We start from the raw sequence: 22,031 nt of genomic DNA, 5'->3' as shown, positions 1-22,031 counted from the left end.
AAACTTTTTTAGTTTTTATTACTGTAATTTTCATTGAAGCTTAAAGTTATTAAGCTATATTTTCTTAGGTCTTCTATATCCCCCAGTCACACGAAAAGATAGTTTTGCGATTACATCTCGCGCTTATTTAATTTCATTGTTACAGACGCTTAGATCTGCACGTTAAGTCATAATGCTAAGTCATAGTTAGCGTTCGTCGATTTCTGAAGTCAGTTTTAGCACAACGCATAACAAACTGACTGTGTTTGTCAGAGCTGTGTTTAATGACCCTCTAGTGTCGTCTCTCATTTGCTTTATTTGTCTCCCTTAATGGCGACCGATACACGCGACTTGTATAAGTCTTCAAAAACTTCTGCTATCGATGTTCACGATATAAAATAATGACGACTTGTAGTCAGAGGGCAATATGCAACGTTGGAGAATCTTTGTTACCATGCCAACTAAAACTCTAGTGTACTAATGGCGGCCAAGTCTCACAGCGAGCTCCGCATCGCTACTAAAATTATTAATACGTTCTCGGACCAAATATTACTGTTTAGTTATTTCGTATATAACCTACTTTGGATATTCGCAGATTCAAAAATATTTTCAACATAACAATGAACCAAAACAATTGAGCTCCTTAGTTTCAGTATCCGACCGAAATTCCAAGGCATTTTGAACTTGTGCTCTACTTACCCCATCTCAACACAAATTGGTGTTAAAAGTGCTGCCAAGTTTTAATTCAAATTGAAATAATCGTAAAATAACAAAAGCTTTCTGAAATCCTTTTGTGCTTTTATTTAGCATAAGCACACAAGCAAGTTTGATGTAAGTGTTATGTTAATATTAATGTTTATGTCCTAATACGCCTTCATTAATGGTAATATTTTTATATTATGACTGCTCCAAAAGTTGGTTTTACTGTATTGTTGTATTAACCGGTGCTCTGGTATGCTACGTCTTTAATCTTAATCCCAGTATTAGTTACTCCACTCTGCAATGGAGTTACGCTTCTGGATTAAGACATAAAATAAGTTTTAAGTGAAATGAAGAGAGCCTTCAAAGGGCATTTTGCTACTGCGACTTAGATAACACAAACGGTTTTTTATATTGGTAATCTGCTTCTTCCTCCTAAATTTCTGATATCATTTGTTAAATGGACCTGATTATTTTGAGTTTAGAACTTAACTAATTACAACTTAAAAATTAGACTCAGGAATATCGACACCATCTGAACGAAACAAATCAGTTTCACATTTAGATCAAAGGCGTGTACTGTAAGGTCAATATTATTTGGTCCTTAGTTTAAAAATTATATTATTATCTTCCATCCATAAAACTTCGAATATTTGTGTATTAAAAATAGTTCTGGAAATTTTCAATATTTTTTGAATACAACAACCCCGCGTCTGTGAGGAAAGTCCCGAGAAGTGTGCAACTTTTAATGGTGTGGAAATTGCGTTTTTGTTTGGTCTCTCGTTATCTGAGATGTTCTGGTTTCCATGTAAATCTGTTGTCTTTGAATATTTCACGTCGTCTCATTCTGTATACGCAAGACGAAACTTTCAAGAAGTTATTCAAATATTATTCTCCCTCATTTACATACAATTATTTTGTGTGTGAAAATTGAGTGGTTGTTAATGTTTTGCAGAAAACAAAATTACTACTTTCAGAGATCTTTGTAGCAGAAGTAATGACAAATTCTTATCATTTCGTTTCGCGTCTTTTGTATAATTTTTAGAAGACGGAATCTGTTTTCCTTGGTGAGGTGTGAATGAGAACCATCGAAACCGGAGTCCAGAGCTGGTCGAAGGCAAAAATCCATTAGACAGACGTGCCAATATGAGCGTACACCCGTGAAATAATCTAACTGGATAGTTTGATAAGTATGAAACACATTGAAACATTTTTTACTGGTGGTAGGACCTCTTGTGAGTCCGCACGGGTAGATACCACCACCCTGCCTATTTCTGCCGTGAAGCAGTAATGCGTTTCAGTTTGAAGAGCGAGGCAGTCGTTGTAACTATACTTGAGACCTTAGAACTTATATCTCAAGGTGGGTGGCGCATTTAAGTTATAGATGTCTATGGGCTCCAGTAACCACTTAACACCAGGTGGGCTGTGAGCTCGTCCACTCATCTAAGCACAAAAAAACTTACATAGCAGTAAACGAGTCCCCTCGTGACATCATCATCACAACCTGCAACATCTGTCTTCAACGTCTTACGGCACTCTTCCACTAAAAATAAACACGACAAAAGCAGTATAATAATATCGAAGCAGAAATAGATAGAGCAGTAGTATTATCCGATACAGGTTCATAAAACAGCATACGTACTTGGAACAAGGCAACTTAGTTGTAAATAGGCGAATAGAAAAAGCTCACCAAGATCCTTGAGACCAAAGCTTGTAATTGCACGCCGTAGTGTACAGAATTCCCAAATTGGTTAAAATAAACAAGATATGAAAGAGTGATCTAGTAAGTAGCGCGAAAACCGCAGGAAACTACATAAATTTTGTTATATACATACGAATACGTATTAGTGAAATCGCTCGTGTCCAAGCTAGTCCGGTCATTCAATAGTGGATTTATTCCGCTGATATTATTTACGAGGGTCGACCGGTCGGATTTAATCCGGTTATATCGGCACATCCCTAAAGATTCCATGAATGTGCCCTTTGCCATATTTGCGGCATCGGCAAGAATCCCCGGTCAGGGAATTATTTTTTTGGCGGAATAACCGGGATCGGTGATAATTATCACCTGGGTTATTAACAATAATTTCAAACTTCCGTTTTGTGGAACCCGATGACACATTATGTTTTAAAGTTAAACAGTTTATTCATCCCACTTAAATGATACCACGGTGTGACTTTGGTTAGGTAGTAGGTAATAGTACTTTCAGAGATAGAATTAATAGGGTTTCTCATCTTTTTGTAATGGGCGTACTCACAACAGATATACCCACGTAAATTCAGAGCGTGAAGCCTTCAAGTTTGGCGAGACTGACTGAAATATTGTTAACAGTCTTGACATCCGTTAAGTGTTATTTGACTCTAAACGATATATATTTCTTGGTTATTATCATCACACTAGCAACCACAAGAAGTACTTGACAGGCTTGTATATTGTCGATTGAATGTTTTGATATTTGATGTACTCACAAGAAGGTAATTAAAATTCTAAATGTTCATATTTTTCCGCTTAAATAATTGATTGATTTATTAGTAAACCTTTAGTGAGGTACTAGTCGTCGTCGAATTATAATTTGTTTTTGTCGAAAAAGTGTATTTTGTAGTCTTGTACTTGTCGTTACTCATCTGATGTCTTCGGTATTCAAAATGCGGGAGTGTATCCTAGCTAGGGACGGTCGAATAGGAATTGCTATTTGTTGTCAAAATAAAATTTCCTGGTTCTTAAGCTACTTTCAGACTACGCTATACTATAGTGCCATATAGTATAGCAGCGTGTACTTAACTAATATTATATAGTACAGTACAGTGTGAACTTGTCCATAATAATGTATGGTGCGCGATATTGTTGTGCTATGAGCTATTCTTCTTCTCCATCGCTCCCTCATTACTGAGGATCGTGACTCCGTTTCAGCTTGTCGACTGCTATATTATAGCTATGAGCTATATGCTTTTCTATTATAGCGTAGGCTAAAAGTCAGCTTTGCCCAAATTAAAAGAAGGCAAATCCAGTGGACATATTTAGTATCTTTATATAGATACAAAAAGAATGAAGACGGATCGAAAGATACCACCGCAGATCTTCAGTTTACATTAGGAAACGCGAACAACACATTTCCTACACGTAATATGTATGAGCACCGCGTTATCTCGACTCAGGAAGTTTCCTGAAAAGATTGTGGGTTTTACTTTTCATTATGTATACAACGGGGAGATTGCAAGCTTCTCAGAGCGATAATGTAAGGTGTGGAATTACCTGAATATTTCCATAATAAAGGTATATTTCGAAAGAATAAAACTGGAGCTTTTAGAGCAGACGTTCTTATCTGATAATAGGCTGTTCGGCTATTAAATAGTTGATACTACTTGATTACTTCTAATCTTATCTGAGGTACTGATATGGGTTGGGCTGCATTGCATGAACTTCGATTGAAAATTAAGACATTATTTATTTCTATTGAACTTGATCTTCCAGATTCAGACTTGAACCTCAACTATTGTGCGTACGAGACGTACATTAAAAGGTGCAACAGTTAGCACAGCACAACAAAAACCCTCACAACTACACGACAAAATTAACTATGATTCCTTAATCATTTCAAACCACTTTCTTAAGCCTTGAAGTGATTAATACTTTAATTATACCAAAGCGTAATTCAGTTTCGAAATCTGGATAAAAAAACAGTCTTATTAGTCGAACACTTCTCAGTGTCGTGCTTGCGCTGACAATGTACACGTGCTCTACCTAGAAGCAATAATTAGGTCCCCGATGTTTTCGAGGAAAAAAACAGTAAGGACTTGTAAATAAAAAGCTCCTTTGAAGCCATTGAATAAACAAAACTCTTTCTAGATGAAAAAACTTTTGGCAGGAAGACTAAATGCTTTTTTTTAATATTAAAATGCAAAATGCCACTAGCAGCTTTGAGATATGAGGTCGCAGCCTCAATATTTTGTAACGACTGTTTTTGAGCCGGAACGTACATATAACGTGTTTCGTGGCAAAAATAGGCAGAATCGTCGTGTCTATCCGTGTGTAAAGTTCGCCCTTTCAATTATTATTAATATCATTAATAAGTCACCGGTTGGCCATCGCAGCACAATTTTATAATGTTTTGAGAACGTTGCGGCGTATTCTGTGATGAATTCTTAAGTGAAATTTTACGACACCTCCGTGTAAGATGAGGTGGGCTATTTATTCTAAGCTATAAATTATACACAATGAGGAAGAAAATGTTCAATCAACACTTTTAGGCTTTCTTTGGAGAGCAAACACCACAGCATTCATCACTTGTCCACTGCATGCAGCAGGGAAATCAATAGTAGTTAATATGTTTTAAGAAAGACAAAAGTCGGAATTATTCTACTAGAGTAAAATCGTTTCAATCTATTTAATTTGTAGTTTTTTCATTATGACTACTGTTCAAATAAATCTATTTCTATTCATCAGCGTACCGAAAATGCCAAGCTGATGATTTTCAGTGCGGCATGGAGGGCACAGGGAAGGTGTCGTCACAAGGACCTTGTGTAACAAAGGAGAAGAAGTGTGATGGGTATGTTGTTTTGACTTTTACAGTTTCATATAGATATCAAAAATCTCAGGTCAACAGACGGGGGAGACATATAGATGCATCCATTGACAGTTCTACCACCGAGTTCGAAGTTCAAAATTTTCAATTTGTTGTATGTCAATTGTCAATATGAAATATAGATTATCCTGCGGCCCACTTGATCTTAAGTGGTGGCCTTTAGTGATCTTTACGCACAATTGATAATTGGCGGTTTGTAGCAGAGGAAAGGATGAATGTGCCACAATCGTGGTAATGTACCGAGAGGAATATAAGGAGTAATCTTAAACAATTCCTCAGACGCCATGTATAAATAATATACAGGCTTGGATAATGAATAATTGCGTTTATTATAATTTTAATAATTTAAATTACAACTTGCCATGCACGGGGCTATAAGGCTGGAACGGAAGAGAGGGTTGCCAAGCGCAAATTATATAATTATCAACTTAGAACTTAGAACTTAGGTGTTACCATTACATATTACAATATAATTCTAATGTTCATATTTTGATTGAACATAATACTCCCCAGGAGGCTAACTGGATAAAACAAAGACTCGTTGTAGAAACAAAAGACCAGAAACATAATGCTCAATAAATGGATGAGTGCTCACTGCCGGCAGATCCTGAGCGGTGTAACGTCATTGCGATGCGTTCAGCGATGTTTGGATTTAATTAGATACTCAGCCTGTCAGCGTATAGTAATATAACTCACCACTAACAGACTGGTATCTTCTCAGGTATTTAGATTGTAGAACCGGTAAAGATGAGCAAGATTGTCCGGGGCAGAGCATCGCGTGTCGCCTCGATCAGTTCAGGTGCGCTTCTGGCAACAAATGTGTCGATGCATCAGCTAAATGTGACCACAAGGACGACTGCGGAGATAATTCTGATGAGGCGCATTGCAGTACGTATAAAAAAACATTACGCATATATAAATGACTAGCCGTACTCGCCCGCTTCGCTGGGCATTTAAAATTAACATTATTATTTATCGTCATTATTATTAGGGAGTCCAACACTCATATAACTATTAGCCTATCCATTAAGTACATGTATTTTCTACATGGATGTTTCAAGTCAGTCGGATGCATGGTTCAGTAGTTATAACGGAACATCCGTAAAAACCACTGTAGATTTATATCTATATATATAAAAATGAAACCCGTTTTCCGTTGTCACGACATAACATGAAAACGGCTTGACTGATTTGGCTAATTTTGGTCTTGAATTATTTGTGGAAGTCCAGAGAAGGTTTAAAAGGTATAAAAATATGAAAATTCTCGGAATTAAATAAAAATAACAATTTTGTTTTCCCTTTGACGTGTCCCCCGTCGGACGGATTCCTTTTGTTAAGTTTATTCTATATAAAAGTTTAGGTCTTTTATTTATCGATTGAGGCACTACGAAGTCTGCCGGGTCAGCTAGTATTAGTATATATTTATATCTGAAGTTGCTGGTTTGCGAAAAAAACCTATTTAAATACGCTTGGTCTTTCCTATGTTTTTTGTAACTCAAGTTTATTTTAATTCAATTAAGCATGTTTAATGGTTGGATTAATTAATTTATCGGCGCCATTCAAGTCGGAATGTCGATGGACTCCGAATCCACTTAACATAGGTTTTTTACGGTTTCATAGGGCCAATTAGAACAGTACGGTCAATCAAAGTTAACATTTTTTTTTATAGCTTAGATGGATGGACGCACTCACAGCCCACCTGGTGTTAAGTGGTTACTGGAGCCCATAGACGACGTAAATGCGCCATCCACCTTGAGATATCAGTTCTAAGGTCTCAGTATGATTACAACGGCTGCTCCGCCCGTCAAACCGAAACGCATTACTGCTTCACGGCAGAAATAGGCAGGGTGGTGGTACCTACCCGTGCGGACTCACAAGAACTCCTACCACCAGTAATTACGTAAATTATAATTTTGCGGGTTCGATTTTTATTAGGGTTCGATGTTATTCCTTCACCGTGGAAGTTAATCGTGAATATAACATTACAGGTTTCCCACCGTGTCACATTGGACAATTCCGATGCAGCAACGCCCTTTGCATCCCCGCGACCTATCACTGTGACGGCTACAATGACTGCGCCGACGGCTCCGACGAAGCAAACTGCACTGCCATAGCCTGCCCGGATAATCAGTACCTATGTCCCAAGGGAGGCCCAGGTGGAGTGCACAAGTGCATAGCTAGATCACAACTCTGTGACGGAAAGAAGGATTGTGAAGATAAGGCTGATGAAGAAGATGCATGCTGTGAGTTAAGCAATTGGTATTTTCTAGAACTATGAGGCACCGTCATACAAAAATATATTTTTTTACCAAACACATCCCGTTTCATATTAAGTACATACCTGGATGACCGAGCTTTACTCGATTTTTTTTTTGGATAAATTGTCTTTTTTAGAAATCTTATCATATTCGTGTTTTCAATAATCAACTTTATCGATAATCAACTTAAGCATAAACTTACTTTTTTTTCGAAAGAAAATACCAAAAAGATGGCGTTTGGGTAGCCCAATATTGCCACGTAAACAGAAAAATATGACTCCTCCCGACATCTATTGGCGAATAATAATACTATTTTTCTTAATTGAGAGCAACTAACTGCTTTAAAGACACAATAACCATAAAGCTACTTCAGCAGATGACGTTGTTAAGCAACCCGAAGCCAATGAGTGTTTGGTTTAATGTTAGACCAAGAAAACAACATTTATGAAAATAAATCGTACCTAGATCGATTTGTCGCCCCCGAAATCCCCTGTATACTAAATTTTATGAAAATCGTTGGAGCCGTTTCCGAGATTCAGATTATATATTATAATATATATTTACTAGCGACTCGCCCTTGCTTCGCTTCGTACTGTAATTTATTTTTGATTTCTCCACTATTTAATGGATGTTATTATACATATAAACCTTCCTCTTCAATCACTCTATCTACTAAAAAACCGCATCAAAATCCGATGCGTAGTTTTAAAGATTTAAGCATACGTAGGGATATAGGGACAGAGAAAGCGACTTTCCTTTATACTATGTAGTGATATACAAGAATTGCTCGTTTAAAGATATAAGATATTATCCCGACTATAACTTGGAATATGATGATCGAAAAGCGCTAGGTACTGGCTCTGATTGGGTACCGCTGTTATGTTTAACTTAGAGCCATCAGTAGCTAGAGGAAGAGCAGGGAGGGAGGTAGCAGGGGCGGTGTTCGTGAGTCCTCGTAACATTAACTTAGTATCTTTAATTCATAATTAACTTTTCTCCAACAGCCATATTATCATGCCCAGCGTTGGGCTGCGAGTACAAATGCGTGGCGTCGTTAGCGGGGGGTGCGTGTTCTTGCGCGGCGGGACTAATGCTGTCCGCAGACAATAGGACCTGTGTGGACCGCGACGAATGCAAGGAGTGGGGCTACTGTCACCAGCTTTGTGTCAATACTTTAGGATGTGAGTTATTGATCCATATGTACAAGTCCTCGTCGTGTACAGAGCGTTTTCCAGGAAAGCCAATGTAAAGGGATTCATTCGCTTCTTTGGCCAGAACCAATGTCTGACTTTTCTAGAAAATCTGAGTGTTGCACTTTTTGTAACTCATCTCATTCGAGATGTAATTGCTGTGAGCTTGATGAACTGTTTAGGCAATAAATAAAAATATTGGCCTTGAGTTTATTTTATTTAGACACACCAACAGCAATACACACAAAACAATCAAGCTTAAAATTAACAAGTATAAATTAAGTATTGGTATGTAAGCCAGTTACAGGCATGTATAGCAATCAATCTCTTATAACACACTATGGCATGTTACAGCAATTTTACAAACAACGGAAAGATAGGTTAAATTTAAATGTTAACAGTACGACATAAGATTTGTGAGTGGCGCATTTACGTTGTAGATGTCTATGGGCTCCAGTACCCACTTAACACCAGGTGGGCTGTGAGAGCTCGTCCACCCATCTAAGCAATAATATATATGAGTCAACTGTAAGAGAGAGATAGAGAGACAGAGAAGTCAATATATCCTAATACATGTCTCACTCAGCCTCATGCACGTGGATAATGGCCTTGCGCTCTTACCCACAAAGCATATTAAATTGAATTTAGGGGATGATTGGCCCCTTAGATCGGTCTGTCTTTTTCTAAGGGGTTTTAAAATAGTTGTCTGCCTATGCTTATAATAATAATAATAATAATAATAATAAAACATTTATTTCAGAAAAAAATCCATAAAATAATAATAATACAATAGTCAGCACACAAACAGTTCAACAATGCAAATAGAAAATGAACAATATACTAATTCAATTAATTTATTAATAATATAGACATTTTTGGAAATTTTCGTATCAAATTGTCTAATCTCGTTAATGATCGTGAATGTGGGCTGGTTGCAGCATACAAATGCCAGTGTGCGCCGGGGTACTCGTTGGTGGACGGCAAGCGGTGCTCGGCGGGCGTGGCTGCTTCGCCTTGGCTGGTGCTGGCGCACGCGGGCGCCGTGCTGCGTATGGACCTACACGGCCGCGCGCCCCAGACACTCGCCAACGCCACCGCCGCTGCTGGGCTCGACTACCACTACCGCAGGAACTTGCTGTTCTGGTCCGATCTAAAAACTAGAAAGGTTTGTGTCCCTGTTTTCTTATGCCAATCCTAAGCTTTCAACTATCAGAACCAAATAACGTAGACATTTAATTTTATTTAGCTTTATTACTATTGTTACGCGCTGGGATTCGGGATAAATAAAATTTCATCAAAGTACAACTAAAAACTGTATTCAACACTTAGAACACTTAAAACACTTCACAAACACTTTAAAACTCTCAATTCGCTTCTTCCGATTCGCTTCAGGTGATCCGTTCGCCGTTTTGCTTCGAGTAGTTCCGATTACTGACTGTCTGCGTGCCATCCCTGTAACGCTTTTATAGTCGATACCACATCCCTAGAATTATCTAGACTATTCCCCACATCCATTGTGCTTCCGCTATCTGACAATAGATGGCGTTATACTTCTCGAGTGTTCTAGGTGCTACTAGGTCCTTCGATATTCGTTGGACTATTCGGCGATAGATGGCGTTATAGTAAGCGGCACGTAACTTGGCAAGGTTTTGGCGTAGTGGGGGTAAAGTCGCGCATAGTGCACATTGCAACAAAAAAATGGTCACTTTTATTGCCCGCATATAATTTAATTTTATTTTATTTAATTTTTTATTTGGCATAATTTATTTTTAACCATGTGTGTTTAGAATAATGTTAAAGAAAAGAGAGGAATTCGTGAAGTGTATTAGGTGTTATAAATAATATACAATTAAAAGTTAAGAAGTTTATTTAAAAAAAATTTATTAATATTAAATATTATGTGTCGCCGTCGTCACTATCATTATCTAATAGTGCTACCCCTTGCATTAAATTTATGGTAGCACCTGAGCTGGTGGAAGGAGTTGGCTCCTCATCCTCGACATAACTCTCGTCGCTGGAAGAGTCGCTGTCGTCACTGGCGTAAATAATGAAACGCTCAGTGACTAAATCGACTATATGGTCACTTTGGATGTAGTCAGCCTCAATTTTTTTTACCTTCCCGCATAATTGCGACCATTCATCGGCGCCCATCAATGAGACCTTCTCCTTTCCTAAGCCCATCACACTGGTTGCATTCCATGTAATGTTCTTGCTGGCTACATATCCTTTGATTGCCGCCCATGCCATTTCTATAGGATTTAAGTCCGGATGGTAGGGTGGCAATCGCAAGACGCTATGGTTATGTTCTGCAAGTATCTGGTCAATACTATATTTTGTTGTGTTGTTCTTTATACAGTCCAATCAATTTGTGTAGCTGAGGTTTGAGCATACTCTCTTCGTATGGTATGTCCTTTTCCGTCAACCACCTCTGCATGTCCGCTTTCTCCAGCGTGCACTATCACAATCCTTTGTCCTTTCGAAATTGGTTTTTTAAGCCCCTTTGATGATCCATCTGACCACGCCTTAGAACCTGTAATAAGAGATATAATGATTAATTTTCGTAAGTGTGTCTCTTTCAACGTCCAAACTATTTCACAGGACACAAATATGCGGGAACAAAGTATGGTAATTGTTACATACCTGAATGAGATGAATCAACATACGACTCATCTGTGTAAATAATAGATTTTCCTTCTTGCCTATATTTAAGAAGTGTTTAAGGAACTCAATCCTTAGCAACGTAATGTTAATTTTTTCTATTAAAATTTTTCTATTGTTTTCGGCTTTTTTCCACCTGAAGCCTAAATTATTCAGGATCTCTAAATTATTCAGACTCTTGCCAAGTTACGTGCCGGGGACTATACTCTTACCAGCGTATCACTATATTTGTGAAATCCTAATTTTGGATTTTTTTTAAAACCAGGCAAACGAGGTATCTACATATTTCGAAGGACGTTAGAAAGTTCTTGTTATTTCAGATCCACTCTCAACAACTAAGCGCTCCGGCAGGGCTGGGTAGGTTCGGCGGCGCAGAGATCTCCGTGGCGGGGTCTTGGGCGCCGGTAGCGCTGGCCGTGGACTGGGTGGGTGACAAGCTTTACGTGGCCGACTCGCTCGGACAGAAGGTCGACGTGTTCGAGCTGGACGGCCGCTGGCACGCCGTGGTGCTCGGGTCCAACCTCACCAGCCCGGCCGATCTAGCACTCGATCCTACTTTGGGACTCATGTTCGTTGCTGATAGCAGTCAGGTTAGTATGATGTCCATAAATGTTATTATCTAGGCTCAAGTAATCGTTTTTACTTGCAGTTTCATACATTTAACTTTTGGTTGTCTTTCTTACATGAATATAGTTATTGCACAGAATCCCTTCATAAACTAGTGCCAATAAACAACTACACTGAGGTGTGTGCTGTTTAATCATACCTATGTAGTCAATTGTCAATTTTTTTAACTAAAAAATATTTTAATACAAATCAAAGCTTGTGGCATTAGATAATTTTCGGTTCGATGATTAATGCCGAGAAGAATTTCCGCATCAATTTATTATGCTCCGCATACAGTTTGACTGCGCCATGTCGTTAGTCACTGGATCGCCATAAATCTGTTATACTATCTTCATTTACAATTTTTGTTACAAATACCTAAGTTATAAAACTAATTGTAAATGTAAATAAGTAGCATAACACTTTCGATTGATTTTAGATAATACGAGCAAACATGGACGGCACTCACATGAAGGCCATTGTTTCCGAAGCTGCGTACAAAGCGTCAGGAATAGCAGTGGATATAATCGCACGCAGGGTGTTCTGGTGCGACTCGCTACTGGACTACATCGAGACCGTCGACTACGACGGAAACCACAGGTTCCTCGTCCTCAGAGGTCAACAGGTGCCCAGTCCGTCTAGACTGGCACTCTTCGAAGACAGAGTGTACTGGTCGGACAGCACCAAACAGGGTATAAGCTCCGTCAATAAGTACGGCGGGGCGTCCAGTATTCAAGCCATATACAAAATGAAAGACATCAGGGACCCCAAAGCTATCACTGTGATACATTCTCTGAAGCAGACCTCGGTCAACAACCCTTGCGGAACCAACAACGGGGGGTGTTCGCAGATGTGTATAGTCACTGCGCTTCAAAATGGAGGATTAGGATACAGATGCGCTTGCAACATCGGATACAGGCTCGAGACTGATCTGCGCAACTGTGACATCGTTAACGAATTCCTTATGTATTCTCAACAAAGATTTATCAAAGGAAAGGTATTGAATCCTGTGATAGAGGGTTTCAGTGACGCCATACTGCCAGTTGTGTCCAGGAGAGCGAGATTCGTCGGTTTGGATTTCGACGCGAGGGACGAACACATCTACTACTCTGACGTGTTACAGGATGTCATTTACAGAGTTCACAGGAATGGAACTACCAGGGAAATCGTGTTAGCATCGCAAAACGAAGGGGTCGAAGGACTGGCGGTGGACTGGGCTTCCAAAAACTTGTATTACATTGACTCCAGAAAAGGAACTTTAAATGTACTATCGACTAGGAATATTGCTTATAAAAGAACATTATTGAAAGATCTGAAAAGACCAAGAGCAATCGTCGTCCACCCTAACAAAGGGTTCATTTTCTTCTCGGAGTGGGATCGTCCTGCCAACATCAGTAGATCTAATACAGACGGTACTGGTCTTCTAGTCTTCGAGAATGTAACCCTCGGCTGGCCAAACGGACTGTCCATAGACTTCGACACGGATCGACTGTACTGGTGCGACGCGCTATTGGATCACGTACAGCATTCCAAGCTGGACGGAACTGACGTCAAGACTGTCAGTTCACGATTGATCAGGCATCCATTCTCGATTGTTATCCATAAAGAATTCATGTACATCACCGACTGGAGACTTGACGCAATCGTGAGGTTACACAAGTTGACTGGCGAACAGGAAGACATCATGGTAAGGGAGCCACAGACAAACAGGCTATACGGCGTTAAAGTTTACAGTGAAAAAATCCAGAAGATAGACCCGATGCAACCTTGTGCGAGAAATAACGGAAACTGCCAGAAACTATGTTTCGCTATACCTAGAAACAATACAGAGTTTTTGACGGTCAAATGCGGTTGTCCGTATGGTGAAAAGTTGGCGGCGGACGGTCAGACCTGTGAATCTGATCCGAATTCGGAGCCTCCGGTGCAGGCCTGTCCGCAGTCCTGGGATTTCACGTGTAACAACCAGCGGTGCATTCCGAAGAGTTGGGTCTGCGATGGCGACGACGACTGCCTCGACAACAGCGATGAAGAACAGAACTGCACCAGTAAGTAGCTTTACTTCAAATTTGTTTTTTTTCGCGGAAGCCAAGTTAAAACAATAATTCACCTATAGTAGGAATACAAATCAAAGAACATGCAGATTTTTTAGTTAAAATGCATGAAGTTAAAAAATCTTCAATAAAATGGTTTATATTTTTTTTCAAACTGTGAAAAGTCAGCGCCATTTATAAATTTAGATACTAGAGAGCCTAAAAAGTAATTAAAAATACCGTACCATATCATCATGTTACGAGTGCAACAATTCAATGGTTTCTACTATGTTTTACTCTTTGTCTTTGTCTTACCCTAGCTAAATTTTGTTTACATTTTAGCCGACAGCTCTCGTACATTTAGGGAATGGAGATTAAAATGTTGGAAATGTTGTATAGAGGTTTAGAGGAGCTCATTTTAGAGTGATGGTTAAGTGGCAAAGAAGATTTCTGAAAATGCGTTGTTAATAAACGCCATGGTTCTAAGCGTTACAAATGAACTCTGCTTCAGTGGCGAGTAGTGTGATGGTAAAATGAAAGGAGAGGTCACATTTCATTATCAGCAAACATTATATGAGAGCACTTCTTATACGATATAAAAACCAGAGACAATCAAAGTCCTTCTGGGGAACCAAAAGTGTCAAGCTGTTTGTTTTTTGATTGTAGATTGCATATATGTTTTTGACGCGATAATAATGGTAATTCGCAATGAACAGAGGCTACGTGTGGCCCCAGAGAGTTCATGTGCAAGTCTGGGCGGTGCATCTCCGACATGTTCCGCTGCGACTCCGAGAACGACTGCGGAGACTTCTCCGACGAGACCGGCTGCGTCAACGTGACCTGCAGCAGCGCTCAGTTCCAGTGCGACAATGGACGCTGCGTGCCCTCCACCTGGAAATGCGACTCCGAGAACGACTGCGGAGACGGCTCGGACGAAGGGCCACACTGTGCCGAGAAAACTTGCGCATATTTCCAGGTTACATTTACAGTCTCAAAATTTTTCGTCTGTGTTGCATGTCGCGTGACGGTCGGCCGCGGAGTAGGGATAAAGTGAAAGGCGCTCATCAGAGCAGCCAAGGCCAATATGGCGGCGCCGATAGTTCGCAGCAGCTGACCGTGTAGTGTATAGACTATTACTCATTTGTGCCAGTGCTCCACACTACGCGTATTTTGTTTGTTTTTGTCAATGTTTAATGTAAATGTTGTTTGTCAGAGTTAAATGTCTATAATGTGAAAAAAAGTTTCACTTTTACCGTGGTTTCATAAAACTGCACAATCCTTTTTTCTGATTAAATATATTTTTAGTGTTCAACCCCCGCTACTAACGAATGCTACCTTACCTTTCAAACACAACGCGTAATTATTACACGGCACCGAACGAATGCCGAGAGATGAAGAGGAAGCAGTGCAGTGTACCCGTAGCCATCGTGGTCGCAAAGCTATTACAATTTAGGCTTCTGTATCGATCTACCATAAATTACTAGCAGTTTTTTTTTATTGCTTAGATGGGATGACGAGCTAGCTATAGGTTACTGGGGCCCATAGACATCTACAACGTAAATGCGCCACCCACCTTGAGATATAAGTTCTAAGGTTTCAAGTATAGTTACAACGGCTGCCCCACCCTCCAAATCGAAACGCATTACTGCATCACGGCAGAAATAGGCAGGGTGCTGGTACCTTCTCGCGCGGACTCACAAGAGGTCCTACCACCAGTAATTACGCAAATTATAACGGACTGAAAAAAGTCATATGATTGAGAGCGGTGGCATTTGTGGTTGATCACGACATCACGCTATGCTACATTTCCAGTATACGTGTCCTCGGACTGGGCATTGCATCCCGGCCTCGTGGGTGTGCGACGGTGACGACGACTGCTTCGACAAGCAGGACGAGGCGGACTGCCCTCCGGTCTCGTGCCTCCCCAACCAGTTCAAGTGCGCCGATCTCAAGCAGTGCGTGCTGGTAAGAATAAGACACGAGAATTTTCGTACCAATACTATACCAATGTTGTTGAGATAGGGGTAAAAAATGTGATCGTTTTAAGTGTGCACTTATGTTATTTACTGAGGTATAGTAACCGGCAAACATCGTGAGCAAATGACCTTGACTGCGCAGAACCGAATTTTAGATCACTTTGGTGGTGAGGGTGAGGCGCGACGGCAGGGGAAATCGTATCGAGCGCGTTATTGGTAGATCAGTCGAACCTTGCGTCCCGCACCGCATTCCGCATTCCGCTTGCTCCCAAAAGTACGCTTGCGTACAGTGAAAAGTCTATCGTTATTAATCGTTAAGTTATATTTTGTTATAATTGCTTGTTGACTTTGTTGCCATTGCTATTTGTTGAGTGTTTGTTGATTTTTTATAAAAAATACACTATGCCGCGACAAACTGGTGTAGGATTCAAAAGAAAGGGTAGAAAAATTGTGTAGGACGTATATTGCTTCATTATAAAACAGGGGAAGAATGATATTATGGAAAAAGTAAAACAGACTTCGGAAGCAACAAAAACATCAGTGAGTACTGTTAGGTGCATTATTAACGAAGCTAAAGGCTCTGGCTTGCTCATCGTGCTTGGGACTCCGTCTTCAAAAAATAATTAATTATAGACAAAAAAGAAGATCGAACCGACCGAGTCGTAAACTACACCGATGAGCCCTATGTCGACTTATCACGATGATGGCGACTCGGGTGATGAAAACAGTGATGATGATAATGGTCAAGATTATGATAACGAAAAAAAATTACAAATACCAGCTTCGCTTCAACTGAATGAAGACCTGGCAACAGCTCTAGTTTTGACTTAATAGAAGGAATATCTATTTTACCCCAAGATTAAATTATTATAATTATTAACCTATATTTTTTGTTGATGTTCTAATAAGTATATAAATAAATACATATGTTGATTTTAATAATTTAATAGCATTATGACGCAGAGTAAATAATGTTTTTGCACGTGAGTGTACCATGCGCAAACTTACCCCCACTACGTCAACAAATGCTCAAGAAGTTTGCCGGCTATTATAACTGTGTTAGGTTTTGAACCTAAAGGTTTTCAAGCTGTAACAAAACCAATATCATTACACTTTTTATATTAAGTTCTGGAGTTTTAACAAGGCAGACAAGGGAGTGCTCTGAGGAATTGTTCGAGATAATACCATCATCTCGTTTTTACCATCGCACCGCCTGCCACCGGAATAGAGTTCATCCTTACTACCTGGAGCCACTGCGGTCATCCACAGGGCATTTCCAGAGGTCTTTTTTCCCATACGTACCTTCCGGCTATGGAATGAGCTCCCCTCCACTGTGTTTCCCGAGCGCTATGACACGTCCTTCTTAAAACGAGGCTCGTGGAGAGTATTAAGCAGTAGGCAGCGGCTTAGCTCTACCCCTGGCATTGCTGAAGCCATGGGCGACGGTAACCACTCACCATCAGGTAGGCCATACGCTCGTCTGCCTACAAAGGCAATAAAAAAGGCAGCTTATTTGGGGCATATTTGTCCCGGGATTATAGTTCTTGTGATGGTCGTGAGCTCCGGTAAGCTTTTACGCTTGGTGGATCACAAGTCGATCTGCGCGTTGTGCATCGCTGTTGTAACGGGTTGCAGGAGGTGTACAAGTGCGACGGCATCCCCGACTGCAACGACGGCAGCGACGAGCTGGGCTGCCCGTCGCTGGCGCCGCACCAGTGCCAGCCCGGGAAACAGTTCCAGTGCCGCTCCTCTGGGATCTGCATACCCTCCACTTGGCATTGTGACGGTAATCAAATATAACATACGTGCACTTTTATATATTGTACCTATTGAATCTTGACGATATGAAACAAAATTCATATCTCAAGGTAGGTGACGGTATTTACGTTTTAGATGTCTATGGGCTCCGGTGACCACATTACATCAGGTGGGCCCTGAGTTCGTCCACCCATTTAAGCTATAAAAAAATCTCCTTACCGTAACTTTTCTTACTTGTTCGAAGACTAGTTTCTTACCACGGTTTTTAATGATTTATGTGTTTTTTTTAAGTGGAGAATGATTTTAAAATGGTTATTAGGTACGCCGGACTGCGAGGACCTCTCCGACGAGCCGGCCTCCTGCGGCACGGTGGAGTGCGCCCCCAACTACTTCCGCTGCGACAACGGACGATGCATCTTCAAGACGTACGTCTGCGACGGAAATGATGATTGCCAGGATGGGTCTGATGAAGGACTCCAACATGCTTGCAAAGCGCCGCCTTTCCGGTAAAAACTTTAATTTGTAATGATGAATTATATTTGGTTCATTTGTTAAGAATATCTGTTAGTCTACATTTCTTTTGTTTTCAGCTGTCCATCCGATCAATGGGAATGTCCTCAAGCGTCAGGCCGCTGCATAAATTTCACTCAAGTGTGCGATGACAAATTGGATTGTCCGGGTGGCACCGATGAAGGTATGAGTTAATTAGCTTTCTTCTCGTTAGCACTTTTAGGTGACATTAAGTAACCATATCTCATTTGCTCAGGTCCGGTGTGCTCGGAGAAGCAATGCTCGTGGCGCGGGGCCCAGTGCTCGCACGGGTGCCACGAGACGCCGGGCGGCGCGCAGTGCGTGTGTCCGCGCGGCCTGCAGCTGACCCCGGGCGAGCCCGACGCCGCCACGTGCTCCGACCTGAACGAGTGCGAGCCGCCCGGCGTCTGCTCGCAGCTGTGCACCAACACGAAGGGCTCGTACGCGTGCGGCTGCGTGGCCGGCTACCGACTGGCACTCGACGCGCACTCTTGCAAGGCGGACAACCATTCCGGCGCCTTCCTGATAATCTCCAACCGCCACTCGATCCTGGTGGCCGACCTCGACGAGCAAGGCCTCGAGCGGGTGCCCATCGACGTTGAAAACGTGGTCGCCACCGCCTCCGACATGCACACGGGTACCATTTTCTGGTCCGACATGAAGCTGAAAAAGATCTCCCGTCTGGACCGCGGCGGCGAGCCGAAAGTTATCGTCTCAACGGGACTTGATCTAGTCGAGGGACTCGCGTACGATTGGGTCGGCGGCAACGTGTACTGGCTGGACAGCAAACTGAACACCATCGAGGTTGCGAAAGAGGACGGAGCGGCTCGGACGACTCTGCTGAGCGGTAACATCACGCAGCCGAGAGGGATGTGTCTCGACCCGGCTCCGGACGCGAGGTGGCTGTTCTGGACCGACTGGGGCGAGCATCCCAGAGTCGAACGGATCGGCATGGACGGGACGCGACGAATGGCGATCATTACTACTAAGATATACTGGCCAAACGGCCTCACGCTCGACACGGCCACGAAGAGGGTCTACTTCGCAGATTCCAAATTAGACTTCATAGATTTCTGCAACTACGACGGTACGGGTCGCCAGCAAGTGCTGTCGGGCAGCCACTACCTGCTGCATCCCCACTCGCTCACGCTCTTCGAGGACACGCTGTACTGGACCGACCGTCAGTTGAACCGAGTGCTGTCGGCGCACAAGTTCAAGGGCTCGAACCAGACGGTCGTGTCGCACCTCATCTCGCAGCCGCTGTCCATCCACGTGCACCACCCCTCGCTGCAGCAGCAGTACACGTCGCCCTGCAAGCGCGACACGTGCCAGCATCTGTGTCTCCTGAGTCCCAACCAGACGGTCGGCTACACGTGTATGTGTCAACCGGGGTATAAGCTCTTGCAGGATGGAAAATGTGCAGACGGTAAGTTGTCACCGATTTCATATTTATCATCATCATCATAATTAATGAATAATACGTAGATAAACTATACATTATTGGATTTTTTACTGCTATGGTCGCTACCCTTCTTGAAACCTTTATTTATTATTTATTTCATGAAGATACCATCAATATTCACAGTTGATTGAATATGTAATATATTAGGTATTTATATAGGTGTTTGTATTGAATTTGTTTACAATATATTTTGATTACTTTTCCAATCTTCATAATCCTGCTTCTTTCTGCCGCAAAGCAGTTACGCATTCCGGCTTAAACAGTGGCCTGACTTCCACAATACCATTGAGACTTGAATCTAATGTCTGGAGGTGGCTGGCGAGCCTCACGTTGTGATGTCTGTGAGACTCCATCAACCACCTAACGGCAGCTGGGTGGCGACAATTTCACGCGCACACAACAACTATGGGGCGCATGTCTGGGCTAGCCTAGTTAGTTAGTTATAAGCCGACGAAATGAGGTTAAAATCTCAATTGTGTTGTAATAGCGGCAGTGCTTTTTCCTTCGCGGTAGTAACACAAAAGACTACAGGACGGGAACCTGCCAGGCCGGTTATGTACCTGCTCGTGTGGACGTCTCATTATTTCTTTCACTGGTAGAATTGTGCAAATTTATGTCACCTGCGAGAATGATTTACAATTGGTTAGTGTTTATTTAGAAGAAATAGTACCTGCTCCAGAATTCGACCGGCTTGGCGCGTTATCCATTAAATTATCGCTTTCATTTCTTTTGCAGAAGAAACAGCCTATTTGATGGTACTGAAGGGCACTCAAGTCATCGACCTCTCCACTGACGGCTCAGGAAGAGCTGGACAACTGTCGCCGGTGGTCGGTATACAAGGTAAATGAATTTCATTGTTTATAGTACCTATAAGCCGCGTCAATAAAGAAACGAATCTAAAATGGCGGCGGCGATCATGCGCTCTCACTCTAAACTATTGCTGTCTTTAGTCGCACACGGCGCGTCCTGCATGCAAAAAAATTATCAGTTCTGACTTTGTTGTTGAGTAGGAGTTTTTTCACTTACGAGTTGTGCGACTTAGATGATTGGCAGCAAAAGTGTCTACCCCAGATGAGACACCTCCCTCTCTGCCAGGGCATAAAGTAAAGTAAAGTAAAGTACATTCTCATTTTGTTTTTTTTTAATTTTTTTTTACAACAAACAACATTTTCTTTCTATCTTTCTTTTTATTTGTTGACCCTACCATCTGTCAGTGCAGGTACATAGACGCCATTTTCGATTCGTTTCTTTATTGCTACCAGCTATGTGTTTGTTTGTACGACACGCAAAATCGTTTTTCTCAAGAGAGTTCACGATGACCTAGCCTCCTGAATTTTGACATGAGCCAAGAGAAAGAAAACTCTAAAAATAGTGTAGTCTTTGAACCTCTTTGACGTATCAACCGTTAAGAGAAAGTACATTTTGTTTTTCTTTGTGACATCAAAAAAGGGAATGCTCAAGTCGCTTATGATCAATATGAATTGCGCAATAGGTATTGATACAGTAGGAAAAGGTACGGGACTATCATTTATGCGCTCTTAATTAGGTACCTACCTATATGCAAATATTTTAAAACGATGCATCCGTTGGAGATAGCGTAAATAATTACATTCTCTTAAAAATACAATTTGTACATTGATTTGAAAACTAAATATATCATGATAATCACGACAAATGAATAGAATTAAGTCTATTTTGATTATTAAGGGTTTCTTTGACATGCACAAAATGGTGGACTTTTAAGTGTAAAACTATAAGGAAATCCAACTAGATTCCAGAAAACCCGACAAGACTTCCCTACACCCTTTCCAAAGAGCCCGTGTCATTTTATTAAATTTATTAGGTGACACACCCAGACACACACGCACAATACATGAAGAGCTAATCGTATTAATAATTTCGACTGATTGTGGCACAGGTGGTATCCAATTGGACTACGACCGTCAAGGACACACGCTGTACTGGCTCCAGTCCATCTCAGGAGATAGTGAGGATGATGAAAACTGCACCATATACACTATGCCATACGGTGGTGGCAATAAGGCTGAATTTTTAGGCCGAGATACCGGCATTGTTGGTGCACCATCTTCGATTGCTTTCGACTGGATTGGAAGGAACTTATACATTGCAAATAGAGTTGCCAGTAATATCGAGTTAATCAAAGTAGACGGCAAAGTTAAGTACAGAACCATCGTGATGGCAAACGATGGTGGTAAGATGTCCGTGGCAAAACCCAGAGCTTTGGCACTTGATCCTACAGAAGGGTAAGTTAGAACTTATAAACTGCTTATCATATTAATA

General features: G+C 41.3%; 1 protein-coding gene across 2 annotated transcripts in view; it reads left to right on the top strand.

Annotated features, from left to right (window-relative positions):
* mgl (low-density lipoprotein receptor-related protein megalin) overlaps positions 1-22,031 on the top strand; it is a 202,282-nt gene that overhangs the window by 168,213 nt on the left and 12,038 nt on the right. For both annotated transcript variants that reach the window (XM_089730815.1, XM_089730814.1), the window contains 15 exons: positions 5,123-5,225; positions 5,983-6,149; positions 7,250-7,504; positions 8,524-8,700; positions 9,648-9,874; positions 11,688-11,957; positions 12,413-14,018; positions 14,720-14,979; positions 15,816-15,968; positions 17,615-17,765; positions 18,057-18,243; positions 18,328-18,431; positions 18,504-19,694; positions 20,466-20,570; positions 21,649-21,994. In XM_089730815.1, the coding sequence (XP_089586941.1) occupies positions 5,123-5,225; positions 5,983-6,149; positions 7,250-7,504; positions 8,524-8,700; positions 9,648-9,874; positions 11,688-11,957; positions 12,413-14,018; positions 14,720-14,979; positions 15,816-15,968; positions 17,615-17,765; positions 18,057-18,243; positions 18,328-18,431; positions 18,504-19,694; positions 20,466-20,570; positions 21,649-21,994 (5,302 nt within the window). The remainder of the gene's footprint in view (positions 1-5,122; positions 5,226-5,982; positions 6,150-7,249; positions 7,505-8,523; positions 8,701-9,647; positions 9,875-11,687; positions 11,958-12,412; positions 14,019-14,719; positions 14,980-15,815; positions 15,969-17,614; positions 17,766-18,056; positions 18,244-18,327; positions 18,432-18,503; positions 19,695-20,465; positions 20,571-21,648; positions 21,995-22,031) is intronic.

The sequence above is a fragment of the Bombyx mandarina genome, chromosome 11, assembly GCF_030267445.1.
Source record: "Bombyx mandarina strain Sakado chromosome 11, ASM3026744v2".
In the NCBI taxonomy this organism is placed as follows: Eukaryota; Metazoa; Arthropoda; class Insecta; order Lepidoptera; family Bombycidae; genus Bombyx; species Bombyx mandarina.
Note: the sequence above shows the minus strand (reverse complement) of the source record. Positions and strands in the feature narration are given on the sequence as shown.